This window comes from Hordeum vulgare, chromosome 5H (assembly GCF_904849725.1).
Source record: "Hordeum vulgare subsp. vulgare chromosome 5H, MorexV3_pseudomolecules_assembly, whole genome shotgun sequence".
NCBI classification, from domain to species: Eukaryota; Viridiplantae; Streptophyta; class Magnoliopsida; order Poales; family Poaceae; genus Hordeum; species Hordeum vulgare.
In genome coordinates this window covers 429,624,410-429,641,824 of record NC_058522.1, presented here as the reverse complement: position 1 = coordinate 429,641,824, position 17,415 = coordinate 429,624,410, and the positions used below count along the sequence as shown (strand labels likewise).

Here is a 17,415-nt window from a genome sequence, read left to right as displayed (position 1 = left end):
GGTGCAGAGAACATTCCACTGGTTTAGATAGATGTTTAACCTGGCAAGAATGCATTTCAAACATATACGTCCCTAAAAGCAAAATTCATTCCTTAATTTTCAGATGCTCCACAAAAGGCAGCAACAACCAAATTTAGCACTAGGTTTTTTTAGGATTGTGCCATAAGGTGTAAATGTCCACAAACCCGAAAAATTTATCTAATACAAAAAAATCAGAGACAAAGTCCCACACTTGTTGGGTCATAATGTAATCAAAGAAAACATGTTGGGTCGATTCATCCTCACTGCAGAATAAACAGGTGGGATCATCCACTTGATTTCGTTTCGCAAGATTATCATGAGTAAGAACTTTGTTATACACGCAACCACGAGAAAACATGACCTTTTTGCGGGCAAACGACCTTCCACAATTTGTTACCAATAGCAGAAGCTATTCCACCAAAATTAGTTTTAGCACAAAAGGATTTGACCGACTAAGTGCCACTAGGTTCTAGTGTCCACATAGGGGCATCAATCTCTTCTAGCAGTGGAAACTGCCCTACCAACGCAACTAATTGCTCCTGGGGAGCTAATCCAGATTGATCCACACATCTCCTAAAGGTTAATTTTAAGGTTGTCCCATCCCACACCTCAGCAGCAATGCAATCTGATTGAATACAAATTTTAAACAACTCCCAGAATTTTAGTTGAAGGGAACATTCCCTTGCCCACGTATCATAAAAAAACTAATCAATTCCTCATTACCCAATTTCCACTTGTAAAAAGTTTTGGCTCCACACAATGCGAAGGTGACACTCTTCTAAAAGGTATAGCCCACCCCACCTCCGGCCCAAAAAACATTTGTTGAATTCACCTTATATTTACATGTAATAATGTTTTTCCGTTCTTTGTCAGTATCATCGTCGAAACATTTCCCCCGAGAGACCAACAGCGCCATGTTAAATTCTTTGAGACTCGGAATCCCCCACACCTCCAAATTTCTTCTTTCTAGAGACTAGCCCCTAATTAGCCAAATGGTGCACGTGTTGTTCACCCACGTTACCCCCAAAAATTTAGACATTTTGAATTGATTGCATTAATAGCTCATTTGGGGAATTTCATCATGGACATAAGATAGGTAGGAATGCTAATAATATAGGCACAGAGCATAATTATTTTCCCTCTATATGTGTGAAATTTCCCCGTCCATCCTGAAATGTTTTTGATGATCCTATCAATAGTAGGTTGCACATATTCTCTTTTTAATTTGTCATAGTGCAAAGGCACATCAAGATATTTGATAGGAAAAGTACCTAGTTTACAACAGAAATTTTGGGCAAAATCCCTAGCAATATCTTTTGCCACATTAATGGACATAAGATCACTCTTATGAAAGTTGATTTTCATACCCAAGAGGTTTCTGAAACAAGATAAAGCCATTCAAAATTCCTAGCCTTATCAACAGAATTCTACAAGAATATGATAGTGTCGCCCGCATATTGCAGACTGACCACCACCCGTGGAATGACCTGAGGCAAAATCCACGCAATCAAACCTTGAGCAGTCGCCTTTTGTAGGATTATAGTAAAAACATCATCTACTAGATTAAATAGGAGAGGGGGATCTCCCTGTTTGGGACCCCTACCCTACAAAGTGGGGGCCTACAGTATCATTAATGTTCACATTAAAAGAGTTGTTAACTAGAGTACTTTTAATCGAAGATATCCATTTGAGGACAAATTCACGGTTTTGACCCTTTTTGCTTACTTTAGCCCGATCTGACCCCGTATGTGAAGTTTTTTCCGGATCTGACCCTTTTTCCTACCGCTACCGCTTCTGGCGGTAGGCACACACATCCTACCGGCACATGCACTAGCGGTACAGGTCGGGTCAATGCGGATGGTTCCTTTGGGTCAGCGGAGTCGAAGGACCCTACCACCACTGTCTATGGCGGTAGGATGTGTACGCCTACCGCCACAATGGGTGGCGGTAGGAAAAAGGGTCAGATCTGTTTTTTTTTTCAAATGTGGTCAAATCGAGCTAAACTATGTAAAAAGGGTCAAAATCATGAAATCGTCCTTCATTTGAGATCTAATCATCTAGAGTGTAGCATTGCAAATAAAAAATTCCAACTAACTCTATCATATGCTTTCTCATAGTCAAGTTTGAGAACTAAACCTTGTGAACCTCATTTCTTTACCTCCTCGATGACCTCATGAGCCATAACTACACTTTCCAAAATATATCTTTCCTTAATAAAGGTTGTTGGATTGGAGGACATCAATTTGTGACCAATAGGGGAAACTCTATTTGTCATTACCTTCGAGAAAATTTTCATACCACAATTACTCAAACTAATAGGTATTTCATGTCTTTTGCATCAATCTATTTAGGAATTAGCACAATTAAAGCAAAGTCTAATCTATGTAAGTCTAAAGTACCAGCTGAGGGAGTCTGGGACTAAGGGGTCCTTGGACGATCAACCCATCTCTTACAGTTGACCTAATGGGCCGTGTTTTTGAAGACCGGATTGCGTGATGACCTCGTGTTCAGGAAGGAAAGCACCAAAGACCGGCGTGTCATCCAAGTTAGGAAGGCTAGATCATAAGTGACATGATATGGCCATGAACTTGTGCTTCTTGATCTCCATCACCAAAAGTATCAGCATGATCTCCATCACCACCGGTGCCACACCAGGATCTCCATCATCATGATCTCCATCATTGTACTGCCATCCAGGTTGTCGCTCTAACTATGCTATTACTACTAAATCTACTGACTAGCGATAAAGCAAAGCATCACCAAGCGAAAAATAATTAAAGACAACCCTATGGCTCCTGCAGGTTGCCGTACCATTGACGTGCAAGTTGATATATAACTATTACAACATGATCATCTCATACATCAAATATATCATATCATGTCTTTGGCCATATCACATCACAACATACCCTACAAAAACAAGTTAGACATCCTCTAATTTGTTGTTGCAAAATTTACGTGGCTGCTATGGGTATCTAGTATGATCGCATCTTACTTACGCAAAACCATAATGGTGATATGCAAGTTTCTATTTAACCTTCTCCAAGGACCGCCTCGGTCAAATCCGATTCAACTAACGTTGAAGAAACATGCACCCGTCAGTCATCTTTATGCAACAAGTTGCATGTTAGTCGATGAAACCGGTCTCTCGTAAGCGTACGAGTAATGTTGGTCCGGGACGCTTCATCCAACAATACCGCCGAATCAAGAAAAAATTAAGGAGGCAGAAAATTGAACATCAACGCCTACAAACTCCTTTGTGTTCTACTTGAGATATCGTCTACGCATAGACCTAGATCATGATGCCACTGTTAGAGAACGTTGCATGGGAAACAAAAAATTTCCTACGCCCACGCAAGACCTATCCATGGTGATGATCATCTACGAGAGGGGAGATCGGATCCACATACCCTTCTAGATCGCAAAGCGGGGAGCGTTAAGAAACGTGGTTGATGTAGTCGAACGTCTTCGCGACCAAAATCGCAAGTCGTCCCACGAACTCCATCTCGATCTAGTGCCGAACGGAAGGCACCTCCGCGTTCAGCACATGTGCAACTCGATGACGATCTCCGCCTTCTTGATCCACCAAGAGATACGAAGAGTTGGCTGAATTCTCGGGCAGCACGACGGCGTGGCGGTGATGGTGGTGGAGCTACTTCGGCACGACTTTGTCGTACCGTACTGAACTAGATACGGGGTATCACGAAGTGGTGGAGTGAGAGAGGGTTGCACCTTGGCTTGAGTTGCCAAAAGCCTCTCTCATCTCCACTATATATAGGAGGGAGGGGAGGGTGGCACCCTAGGGACAAGCCCTAGGGTTCGGCCGGCGCAAGGAAAGGAGGAGGAGTCCCCCTCCAATACGGTTTGGAAGGAGGAGTCCCCTTCCCCAATTCCGTTTGGCCCCACCCTCCTTTCCTTGTTCCCTCCGGAAGAATAGGCCTCCTTGGGCTGGCCACCAGCCCACCAGGGGCTGGTGCACCACCCTTGGGCATCTTTGATTCCCTCCCGAGTGGGTGGCCACTCCTGGTGGAACTCCGGAACCAATTCGTCACTCCCGGTACTTTACCGGCAATGCCCGAAAACCTTCCGGAAGCCAAATGGACACTTCCAATATGTCAACCTTCATCTCCGCACCATTCTGGAAACCCTCTTGATGTCCGGGGTCTCATCCGGGACTCCGAACAACATTCGGTTACCAACATCAATAATTCAACTATACTGAAACGTCACCGAACCTTAAGTGTGCAAACCCTACGGGTTCTAGAACTATGTAGACATGACCGAGACACTCTCCGGTGAATATCCAATAGTGGGACCTGGATGCCCATATTGGATCCTATATATTCTACGAAGATCTTTATCGGTTGAACCTCTATGTCAAGGATTCATTTAATCACGTACAACATTCCCTTTGTCCTTCGTCGTGTTACTTGCCCGAGATTCGATCGTCGGTACCTCTATACCTATTTCAATCTCGTTACCGGCAAGTCTCTTTACTCGTTCTGTAATACAAATCCCGTGGCTAAATCTTTAGTCACATTGCTTGCAAGGCTTGTTTGTGATTTTGTATTACCGAGTGGGCACCGAGATGCCTCTTCCTCATACGGAGTGACAAATCCCAATCTTGACCCATGCTAACTCAACGGACACCTTCGGAGATACCTGTAGAGCACCTTTATAGTCACCCTGTTACATTGCGACGTTTGATACACAGAAGGCATTCCTCCGGTGTTAGTGAGTTACATGATCTCATGGTCATAGGAATACATACTTGACATGCAGAAAACAGTACCAACAAAATTACACGATCACATGCTACGTTCATAGTTTGGGTCTTGTCCATTACATCATTCTCCTAATGATGTGATCCCGTTATCAAGTGACAACACTTGTCTATGGCTAGGAAACCTTAACAATCTTTGATCAACGAGCTAGTCCAGTAGAGGCTTACTAGGGACATTGTTTTGTCTATGTATCCACACATGTATTTGTGTTTCCATTCAATACAATTCTAGCATGGATAATAAACGATTATCTTGAAACAGAAAATATAATAATAACTATTTTATTATTGCCTCTAGGGCATATTTCCAATAGCTGCTTAGTTTGAGTAATTCTTGTATTACTCTTGGGTCTCACTCTTAGAATAGAGCTATTTATTTGGCAATTTTGTGAGAATAGATGATAAAACTATGACTTGGTTTGGGTTAGGACCTCCAGAGGTCGTTTGTTTTGTTGGAGACGATTATGCTGAAATTTTGATTGAGTACATATCTTTCTCCCACAAAAAAGCTAAAATATGACCCACTCTAAACATATTTTTCATCTTCAAATTACATGCAAACTTAAAGATAAGATTGTCTTAGTATCAACCATTGAACATGCCTTAATGAGCCTCTTTGTCGCTTCTTACATGAAGTTTAGGCATGTGTCAATGCATCGTCTCTTAATACGTAATCATATACGTAATAAAAACATAAGAAACAACCAGGACAATGCAATGTATCTTAGGCTGGCCATAACGGGGTATCATAGCTAGTATCATATCCTTGGGACTATCAAACATGCTTATGTGACAAATAATTAAAAAAGAGAGAGGGGGTTAGAGTAACATAGGTAGATATGGTATCATGCTAAATGCAACGGTACTATGTGTCATGCATGTAAATAAATGAGACCATTTATGATATTAGTTTACGATACTATGCACTATGAAGATATTATCAAACATAATTTCATATGCATGATACTACTATATGATACTTCCCACTATGAATAGGCTTATGTGATGTATCTAAATTTAATGATTTGTGGTTCATGCATGCATGTGATTGGGTTAGCATTTTTTTTGCCCATGACCACGTGCCAATGTTGTATGTTAGCTAAGATACAACCTCACTATCTTTTTTCAATAAATACAATGTGACATAAGCAAAATGACTATGAAACCACATTAAGAGACTTGCATTTGCACATGCCTTTAGACATGTACAATGATGGCATATGAGTACACTTGCCCCATGATAAAAAGGTAGCTTGAGACATCTATATTGATTTTTTTCTCTCCAATGCAAGCTATCATCAGGATGCCCCATCAAAGAATAAAAAATAAAAACTCTAATACACATGCATCTCTACTTTCCATTCTAACTTTTCAGCTTTTTACATCGGACCATACATTTTCTCTTCAAACACCCGCCTCCTACCATCCGATCATATCTGGCATATTAAGCATTACCCTGAGTCTATGCACTGTATATGCCATTGTACCCATGGAATGACGTATGTTCGAAAACAATATTGATAATGCCACTTGATCGAGTGGGAATTGTAAACCGTGTACTTCCTCCGTTTTAAAATAATTGTTTTAAACTTAGTATAATTTTATATTAAAACTAGTAAAAAGTTGAGAGAGTTATATTTTCCTCCCTTCATTCTTAAATATAAGTCTTTTAAAATATTTTACTAGGAGTCTATTAATGAAACCTCTACAAAGACTTATATTTAAGAACGGATGGAGGAGAACGGATGAAGTACTAGGCAATAAGCCGACATGGTAAATTTATGGCACTAGACCCGAATTCCTGTGCACGCAGATAATAACGCGAGATTCCTGCTCCCCGGAGGGCAGTTCGGACATTCATACCCCCCTGCCGCCTTCCTATAATTAGCAACGAGGGCCCTGGATTCCTTCACTTGACGCACCAAAATCCACACGCCGCGAACGCAGCGCAAGCAACCCCAACCCAACCCGGCCCCAGAATAAACACGCGACGAAATTATTCCCCAATTCCTGCTCCTCGCTTCTCCCTCACGCGCACGGGATAGGCTCGCCCCCGCCCCCAAATCCCCTTCATTAGCCCACGCCAGAGGATCCAAAATCCAGCGCCCAATCCCTCCTCCGCAGCCTCGATTCCACCCCCAAAGCAGCCCCGGTTCTTCGAGCTCCCGATTCCTTCCTCCGTCCAGGAGCCTCCCCCGAATGCGTCGACTCCACCTCGCTGAGGCCAGAATCTGACGCCAAATTCGCGCGCGCTCTTCCGCCCCCCTGGTTCGGGTTCGTCTCCGCTGGGATCCTCGGCGCCGCCGTCCAGTTTGGTGCGCAGTTGAGAGGCTGTGAGTTCCGATTCGAGCTCGTCGGAGGCAGTATCTCTGGTTCTGGCGACCATGTCCCTGTCGGCGATTTCCCTGTACACCACCCCGCCGGGCGCCGCCTACTCCTCCTCCTCCTCCTCCGAGTTCGACCCGGGCTCGCGCGGCTCGTCGCCGTGCAGCACCGCGGCCCCGCCCCCGCCGGCCGCCTCCCACCGCCCGGCCGCCGGCGCCGGCGCCGGCGGCCTCTCCTGCCTCTTCTCCTCCCCGGCCGCGGCCGCCGCGCCGCCCCGCGCCCCGGCGCACGACGAGCTCGGCGCGCTCTGGCACGACGGATCCGACGACCTCAGCTTCGGCGGTGGCGGTGGCGGCGGCGGCTACTCCCACTCGCCCTCGCCGCTCAAGTGGCGCGACATCCACCACCACCACCACAGCCCGGTCTCGGTCTTCCAGGGGCCCTCGTCCTCGCCGGCTTCCCGGAGCCCGTCGTCGGCCTCCTGGCTCACCGGCCGCGAGCGCGACCGCCTCTTCTCCGGCTTCGTGCGCAACGCGCTCGGCTCCTGCATCGACTACGTCCCGGCCACCAGCCCGCGGCCCGAGGTCGGCGGCGGCGAGCTCGCGTTCGAGCTCGACGAGAACCTCGCGGGGGCGAGCCCCGCCTGCGAGCCCTACGCCCAGGAGCTCCTCGCCGGTGCTCAGGCTCGCCACCGCATCTTCCACGAGGAACTCGTGGTGAAGGCTTTCTTCGAGGCCGAGAAGGCTCACCATGGCCAGGTGAAGCCCCGCGACCCGATTATCACTTTCCCCGCCTGTTCAATATTAATTTCTGGATTATGATCACTAAATCTCGTTTGGTTTGTTCTTGTTCTATGATTAGACGAGGGCGAGCGGCGATCCATTCTTGCAACATTGCGTGGAGACGGCCGTGCTGCTGGCAAAGATCGGAGCGAGCGCCACGGTCGTCTCTGCTGGGCTTCTGCACGACACCATTGATGATTCGTTCGTGGATTACGATCACATCTTCCACATGTTCGGTGCTGGCGTGGCTGATCTCGTGGAAGGGGTACGTGTTCCTCTTCTCATGGATTTTGACCATTGTTTTAGAGGGATCCGGATAATGGGTTTGGTAGTTAGTGCATTCGTATTCTTTGGTATCCTCAAGCTGTTGGCTGGATCTACTGCAATTATTGTGATCTAAATTATGACGGCCTGCAGCATGCCTCCCTATATTTAAGCCAAATGATCATGCGCATTTCCCTTTCACCTTCATTATCGTATCATTTGCTAATAAAAATTCTTGGATGAAGCCCAACGCATATGACTTTTATATATGATAGTAACAAAAGTTGTGCTATGTTTACTCTGTTCTTTAATCTGTGCTTTTGCTTTGATCATACTCCAAAAGAATTCAACACCATTAGAAAATTATTTGGCACGCAGAAACTTCACTTTAATGGCATGTAGTGTGGGTTTCAATCTACTGTTTCATACTTTTGATAGCTTGGCTGCCGTGTTCTGATTTTGCAAGCTGATAGTTTCTGTCTTAATCTGTTCAGGTTTCGAAGCTGAGCCACTTGAGCAAGCTTGCTCGTGATAACAACACGGCAAGCAGAACTGCTGAAGCAGATCGCTTGCATACAATGCTCCTTGCAATGGCCGATGCACGGGCTGTTCTAATAAAGCTAGCAGATCGTGTGCATAACATGAGGACCTTAGAAGCCTTGCCTTTGGTCAAACAACAAAGATTTGCGAAGGAGACCATGGAGATCTTTGTGCCTTTGGCCAATCGATTGGGGATTGCTAGCTGGAAAGACCAGCTGGAAAATCTTTGCTTCAAGCACTTGAACCCGGAAGAGCACAAGGAGCTGTCATCAAAATTCGCAGAAACCTTTGATGAGGCACTAATCACATCTGCTGTGGATACACTGGATGAAGGTCTGAGGGAAGCAGGCATCTCATATCACAATCTTTCTGGAAGGAACAAAAACCTTTACAGTGTTTACTCCAAGATGCAGAAGTATGTATTAGTACTTGTTTGCATTATATGTGATTACAAAATATGGTGATGAACCATTGTTTTCTGTACGTTTGCTAATTGGTTTTTGCACATCATCAGGAAGAATTTGACAATGGATGAAGTCCATGATATCCATGGCCTGCGCCTTGTGGTTGACAAGGAGGAAGATTGCTACCGAGCACTCGATGTTGTCCATAAACTCTGGCCCCAAGTTGATGGAAGATTCAAGGACTACATATCGCTGCCAAAATTAAATGGGTATGCAGCTTAACTTAAATATGTCCATTCATTCTTCGGCCATTCGCTAGAGTTTGTGCTGATTTGCTTGCTACAGGTACCGTTCGTTGCACACTGTTGTCATGAGCGACGGTGATCACACATTCGAAGTCCAGATCCGCACAAAGGAGATGCATCTACAGGCCGAGTATGGGTTCGCTGCGCACTGGAGGTACAAGGAAGGCTCGTGCAGGCACTCCTTCGTGCTTCAGATGGTGGAATGGGCAAGATGGGTGCTTACATGGCAATGCGAAGCATTGAACAAGGAACATTCATCGTCCCAAGTAAAAAGCGATGCGATCAAACCACCTTGCCCGTTTCCCCTGCATTCGGAGGAATGCCCTTACTCGTACACCCGCCAATGCAACCACGAGGGACCCTTGTTCGTCATCTTACTTGAACATGACAAGGTGAGAGCCCAGTGTTCGGTTGATCGATCACATTGCTAATGCCATCATCTTCAACACCGATCATCTTCAGTTCCAGCTATTTGACAGTGTTCATCCTTGTGTTTTCAGATGTCGGTCCAAGAATTCCCGGCAGGCTCGACGGTAATGGACCTGATGCACCGCGTTGGGGCCAACAGCCCGAGGTGGAGCCCCTACAGCATACCCATGAAGGAGGACCTGCGGCCGAAGGTGAACCACGAGCCCATAAGCGACACGGGAAGGGCGCTGAACATGGGGGACGTTGTGGAGCTCACCCCGGCCCTCCCCGACAAGTCGCTGACCGAGTACCGTGAGGAGATCCAGCGCATGTACGACCGCGGTGGCTTCGCCCTCGCCGCCACCCGCAGCAGCGGCGGCGGCGGCTCAAGACGGTGATGCACTCACCGCAATGTTAACAAACAAAACCTGTTGTACCACTGTTGTACGATGATGAAGTCCCAACCCATTCAATTCGTTGTAAATACATACAGACTACATAGCCTAATTCTTGGCGGCCCATGATGAGGCGCTGTAGGAACCACCCCCGGATGCAAGAGGGGAGCCTTGGCTGCAAAATGTGTACACTAGCGGAGCAGAACGATGTGTATAATATGACAAGAGCCGTTCAAGTTTGATTCGGCTTCTGCTTCTGCTCGCCAGGATCTGTGGAGAGGAGGGGCTTGGGCTTGGGCTTGGGCTTGTGACAGTGTCTTCATCTGTATCATTGCGATGAAAAGATCTTGTGATGGAATGGCAGGCCAGGTGTGCAGCTCCAGGACCTGTGGCCTGGATCTTCATGAGAGCAGCAGTGACGTTAGATTCTTGGGCCGGTGCCTCCCTCCTGCGGCCGGTTGTGGCCGAGAGGATCCCTGTCGTGTCCGGTTGCGGTGAGGCGTATGTTTCCGTGGATTCGTCCAGGGGTAGGAAGGTAGGGAGGGTGGAGGAGAGAGACCTCTCGCGTGAGTGAGTGCTACATCTCGCGTGTGGTGTGGTGGCCAAGGCTTGAATCTTGGCCCGTGGGCTCCACGCCTCCACCGGTGTCTGTATGTACGCGTGGTGCGCAAGCCTGTGGTGGCCGACGACGGCCGAGGCGACTCCCGCCCGCCAGCGGTTGGTGACGTGCCGACGGCCAGCGGCATCCGGCACCGGCCGTGCAGGTCAAGCGTTTGACGCTTGTATAAAACTCTTGCCACGGTTACGTGCTACTGGTCTCGCTGACCCGCTGTTGAGTATAGTACGCTAATCTTCCTCCCATAAAAGCATTAGTTTGTCCACTAATCACTCACATCCAAACCCGCATGTATGCACGTACGCCACTGCGTCGTGGCGTTGCCGCCTTTGGCCAAGGTTAGATAAGGAGGATTGCTGGCACACTCATCATCCTCAGATTGGACTATCATAATCCATTTCGAACAGCCAAAATAACACAACATTAAACAGGTGCCGTTAGCCCGGGTTGAAGCCAAGTTCAGCCGCTTCTGAACCCCGGAAGATATTATTATTCTTGGGCGAGACGACACGCCGAGCGCCAGTCAGCAGCAGATAAGAAGAAGAAGCAGCCGATGCCTTGCCCCCTCCCCTTGCCGACCGTAGCTGAAGCGTGAACGTGTTACCCTCCCTCCCTCCTCCGCGCCCGGTGTCTACGTGCGTCTCCTTTTACGCCGAGAGCGACATGTCGACACTTGTTCAGGGAAGGGAACCGGCACGGTGGCGACGACGCCGCCACTTGGGTTGTTGTTGCCACTTGCCTTGGAGTATCTACTAACTAGTCGACCCCACGTGGGCCGCGTCCACTCCGACGTGGACAGGTCCGTCCGGGTGGGCGTGGCAAGTGACAAAGATCCTGTTACCGCCGTGGTTTTGGAACGTTTTCAGAAATTTCGACGGCGTGGCAATGGGGCGTGTATCTACGGCCACGAGTACATGCGTGTGTGTATTGTGCCTCGTGCTGCAAATACGGGAGTTTGGCTGACCGTGGCCAAACTCAGCCAACCTTGCTGGCACTATATTTGTCAGCTACTACAGACTAGAGAGCCATCTGGGATCCTAAGATTGAATATTCCACCGTTTACCCTAAAGAAAAAGAGAGAATATTCCACCGTTTTGGTCTGCTGCATTGGGTCTGTTTGCGAGCCTGGAATCGTTGACTAGAAGGGTACTTGGATGCATCTAAAATGCAGCGTACGCTGCCGTTTCATACGTACGACTACGACAAATGTAAGATTTCAGCACATGTAAAATTGTAAACGGGAGCGCGCTAGCTCTTGAAATAGGCTTTTACCCTGTTTTATAAGTAAAGCAACCACCATGCTCGTAGAACGAGTTCAAGTGCAGCAAAGGAATAAAAAGATCTACGAAGACAACAACACAGACATACCCAAAGAAAGCATACAACAAATAGAAAAAATAAAGGACCACCTAGTGGCCAAAGTCTCAGCAGGTACGCGGCGAGGTAAGCGGCGCGCAACACCAGTCATCGCATCCATTATAAGGCCCAGTAGATTGAGGTCTGGTTGTAGACAACAACTGCCATTGTTGCAAGAATGCAATGAATTTAAAAATTGAATCGAAGACCCGCCTAAGAAAAGCCCGCTCTCCATGACCGTCTTATTCCGTGTCGTACGCAGTGTCAAAGCTAGCTCTTCCTCCATGGCTGCAAGGTTTTGAAGAAACTCGGCCATATCGAGGGCCTCCTAGTCAGTCCCAACAGCCTCACAGGTGAAACTTCAAAGAACTCTTGCCGACGTGCATGAGAAGAGAATGTGGGTTCCTGTTTCCGGGATGCCACATAGAGAGGACACAACGCATCCCCAGGGTTGTGTCACTTAAACACCTTTGTCCTCAGATGATAGGCGATCCCACAATAATTGTCAAACAAACATTTTGATCTTTGAAGGTAAGGTTTTTTTTCCATAACAAAGAGGTCCAAGCAAGAGATGGTGGTCAACACGACACATGACATGTCATGCCAATAGAGAAGAGCCCTGTAGGGGACAGTCGTCAGAAAAACAGTGACGGGGTAATCCACGAGCATAGGCGAGAGGGTAGTCCACAAACTAGCCCACTCTATGATCTCCGCCGACCCGAATGTCTGCCAGAACAAGATGTCCTAGTGGTCATTGTGGGCATCCATGGATACCATTATCATCAAATCTGAATAAATGGCCAACAAGTTAGGGAACCCTGTACATAACGAGGGCCCACCCACCCACAAGTTGAGCCAGAAGAGGATCCCCTCATCATTACCAATGGAGAATGAAAATCCTAAGATGATTTCATGCTTGATGAACTTCAAAATTATGATCCCTCCATACATCCAATGTCAACCAGGAGTAGGCTCCTCAGGTAAACTGCAACCATAACCTCCCTCCCCGAGTGAATGACCCGGTAGACCAACCTCAACATGAGGGCCACGTCCATGTGATGGGACGCCATAATACCAGTTTGTCCCAAGTCCTTTGGCATGCAGATGTCAGCCTAATTTACCATATGGTATTTCTGTCAGCCATCCATCGTTTTCCAAAAGAATTAGGAGAGGTCTTTAGCAAATGTGCTATAAAGCCCCTCCGAGAGGATATATAACCCCATGTCCCCATCGCATTCATGAGACTAGATAGGTTAGAGTCTATAAGGACAGTCTTACTCCCCTTGGAGGTAAATTGACTGCACCAAGGTTCCACCCTAGACACGACCTGCCACATAAGCGGGCCGAACTCACTCACGGGCACCCTTGAGTCACACAACAACATCCCTAGGTATTAAATGGGGAAGGGGGACAACCCACAATTTAGGTTGTTCGCTATCCGCTACTCCTTGGTCTTAAAGTGTCATAGGACCACCACCTCACTGTTGTCGAAGTTGATTTTAAGTCTAGAGATGGCCTCAAAACTGAGGAGGAACTTAAGATTGAGAATGTAAGATCAAAGCCCTCCACCATAATCATGGTATCATCCGCATAAAGGTGTGTGACACCACCCCCAAGAATAAGATGCCCAACTACTCAAGATATGTGGCCACCCATCCCAGTCCTGGCCAACACGGCACGGCCCGCCCAGGCACAAATATTAGTCGGGTCGTCCTGTGCCGGCCCACGTGCGCAGCCTCCCGGTCCAGGCACGGCACGGGGGCTATACGGACCGGCCCGTCGGCACGCCATGCCCGCTAGCCTGCTAGGCTTTTAGCATTTTAGGGTGTAATTTGGGTTGATTTTGGCCTGTTCGGCTATTTTTGGGTCGATTTTGATATATTGGGCTATTTTTTGAGTCGATTTTGGTCTATTGGGCTAATTTTTTTTATCTTATATATATACATATATATAAATAATAAAAAGGTAAACAGAGCGTGCCGTGCCGGCCCGCGTGCCCTACCGTTAGGTCCGGCACGACCCGATTAGCCCGCGCCGTGCCGGGCCGTCATGCTTCTCGGCTGGCCTAGGAAGCACGACCCGTTTGGCCAGGAGCGAGCCATCCTAGCTTAATAACTCGAGAGGTACTTTTCTTGAAGTATCATGCTTATATCGAGAGATCCTTCCATCTCGCCTCGCCTGAAGCTTTCTTCTCCCTCAATGCGAAACCAATGTTATTTAGTGCTACTTTTTGGACAACACTAACATATACTCCCTCCATCCACAAATACTTGTCGGAAGAATGAATGTATTTAGATGTATTTTATTTCTAGATACATCAATTATTATTCACTTTTATGACAAGTAATTTCGGACGGAGGGAGTATTTTGTACCCATATAAATCATAGATTTGCAACAAAAATGTTTACCAACATGGATTTTATTTTCAAAATTTTGAAAAGGTTCATGGAATTTGAAGAAAAGATCATCAAATTCAAAAAAGGTTCATCAAATTTTTAAAAAGGTTCAATGATTTTGGAATTTTTTTATCAATTTTAATGGAAAGTTCATAATTTTGAAATCAATTCATCAATTTTTTTAAAAAAGTTCATCAATTTGAATAAAAGTCCATCAATTTTCAAGAAAAGTTCACAAATTGGAAACGTGTTCAATGATTTCCAAAACAAAATCATTGATTTTGATGCTGGAAAATGAAGTCATGGATTCAAAGGTGTTCACGGGTTTTAGTTTTTTTTTTCTCACAAACTTGAGTATTTGTCATTATTTTTGGAAAAAATGTTTGTCAAATTTGAAAAAGTTTATCATATTTGTAAAAAAGTTGATTGTGTTTAAAAAAGATATTGGTTTTAAAAATGTTCACAAATTTGGGAAACAGTTCATCAAATTTGGGAAAAAGTTCGTCCAATTTAAAGATAGTTCATCGAATCTGAAAAGAAGTTGATCAATTCTGAAGAAAAATTTGATGATTTGAAAAAAGTTCATGGAACCAGGAAGAAGAAAAAATAAAAGGGAAAAGGAAGAAGAAAAGAGGAAAGAAGAAAACAAGAGTAAGATGGAGGTAATCACGTGAGGTTTAGAAGCGGGGAGGCCGGCATGGCTCGCAGCCGAGAAAATTGGACGAAGCGGGGAAGCGCTAAATAGGAAGCACTAGGCTTTCCTGTGTCTCGCCTGAAGCGAGAAATAGGCGCCCTTCGACGCTGTCGCGTGGCTGAAGGTTTAATGGGCCTCTTGGGCGTACACACTTCACGTCGGCCAGATTCCTACAAGAAAATGAAACTGGGCCGAAAGAATATTCTTCCTTTTTTCGCGGATAGAAAACCATGGTTCCAACATACTGTACAGCAAGTTTTTGATTCTCCAAAAAAAAAAAAAAAACTGTACATCATTTTCGAATTCGATCATCCCCTCAAAAATTATAATATGAATTCATCCCCTCAAAATAATAATATGAATTCGTGCATCCCCTCAAAATAATAATCTCAACCCGTGCATCCTTAATTTTGTTCTTCCCTAATGGTCCGCTAATTTCTTAAAAATGGAAAATGGCTTAAATGTTCTCCTAAGAAACCAAATGTTGCCGGGCAAAACACAAACTTACAATATCACTAAGCTAGAAACTGTAGGTCCATTTAGAGCAAATAATAAGTTGTACGTAATTTTGGATATAGAGGCCCAAAATCAATTTTTCCCATTGTTAAATGAGGCATTCATGAACATTTTTACAAGCTTAGGCGTCAACAAGGAATATCATATCCAGCAAGAAGGCATATACAAAATTCAAGCCCCGAGTTCCGTGGCCCCGGTTTGCTTGAGTTCCGTGGCTCCACTTAGCTTGAGGATTAAGTAAACCCGGGTTGTTGACTTTATTAACAGACAATACTAACATGGACCAAGGCCAAATCACACATTTTTAGGTAGCGGCCACATGTCTACATGGAAATCGAGATGCAAACACAGAAAATGAAGAAGTACTTCATCAATAACTTTTGAGGAAAATAGACTAGCTGCGAAATTTATCTTTGCAGATAGTCAAAGAATCCGCCCCGCAGTATTCTCCGCACCCAGATTTATAAATGGTACTCCATTCATCCTAAAATATCTGTCTGAACTTTGTACTAGCTCTAGCACTAAATTATACTAAGCTTGAGACATTTATTTTGAGACGGAGGAAATATTGAAGTAAACACAAGGGAAAAATGATAGTTCAAAAGCTGTAGTTCTAAACTACTACTCGGTTAAGCCCAAACAAGTCAACAAGCACACCAACAAAAACAAGACACAATTCGTTTTTAGTCCGATTTTCCGTCAATTAACCAGACAATTCTCTTCTTCTTAATCAATAAAAAAGATAAATATTTTACCCCGTTTAAAAAAAAGAAGACAATTACTGGCCAGAATAAAATGTTGTCAATATGACAAATATGGAGGCCGATAAAATATATTGACATGCACATTTGACTTAACTGACTATTGTACTCCAAAATGAAGCGGGCAAGAAAGCATCCTATATATTTTTGCGGAGTACCGATATGTTGTTAATACTGAAATTTACAAAGAAAGGTACGAAATGCGACCAGCTCAAACCAAGCTAGAACAAACGTTCATACTCCTGCTCATTTACTTTTCTAGCCGATGTGAATATAAAAACAGTATTGAGAACATAGCCTGTGGTGTTGAGGTCTTTTTACTGGATTAAGAACATAATTCCATAAATTTTTTTGAAGGTCATCAAGGAATATCATATCCATCAAGAGGACATATACAAAACTAAAGCCCTGAGTTCCGTGGCCCCGGTTTGCTTGAGTTCCGTGGCTCCAGTTAGCTTGAGGATTAAGTAAACCCGCATTGTTGACTTTATTAACCGACAATATTAACATGGACCAAGACCAAATCACATATTTTAGGTAGCGGAGACATGAATCCACATGGCACATCTGAATTTACCAATGGTTATACATGGAAAATGAGATGCAAACATAGAAAAGGAAGAAGAGCTTCATCAATAACTTCTGAGAAAAATAAACCAGCTGCGAAATTCATCTCTCCAGACAGTCAAAGAACCCGGCCGCGGTATGCTCCACATCAAGGTTTATAAATAGTATTGGAGTAAGCACAAGGGAAAAATAATAATTCAAAAATGTAGTTCTAAACTACTCGGTTAAGCCTGAACAAGTCAACAAGCACACCTGCAAAAACAAGACACAATTACCGGTTA

At 45.3% G+C, this 17,415-nt stretch overlaps 1 protein-coding gene across 1 annotated transcript; it reads left to right on the top strand.

Annotated features, from left to right (window-relative positions):
- The first annotated feature begins 6,720 nt into the window (after positions 1-6,720).
- LOC123396849 (probable GTP diphosphokinase RSH3, chloroplastic) lies at positions 6,721-10,469 on the top strand. The gene is made up of 6 exons (XM_045091648.1): positions 6,721-7,887; positions 7,991-8,176; positions 8,670-9,130; positions 9,230-9,388; positions 9,465-9,816; positions 9,925-10,469. The coding sequence occupies exons 1-6, from the start codon at positions 7,189-7,191 to the stop codon at positions 10,228-10,230; spliced, it is 2,163 nt and encodes a 720-aa protein (XP_044947583.1). The 5' UTR covers positions 6,721-7,188; the 3' UTR covers positions 10,231-10,469.
- Positions 10,470-17,415: the final 6,946 nt, after the last annotated feature.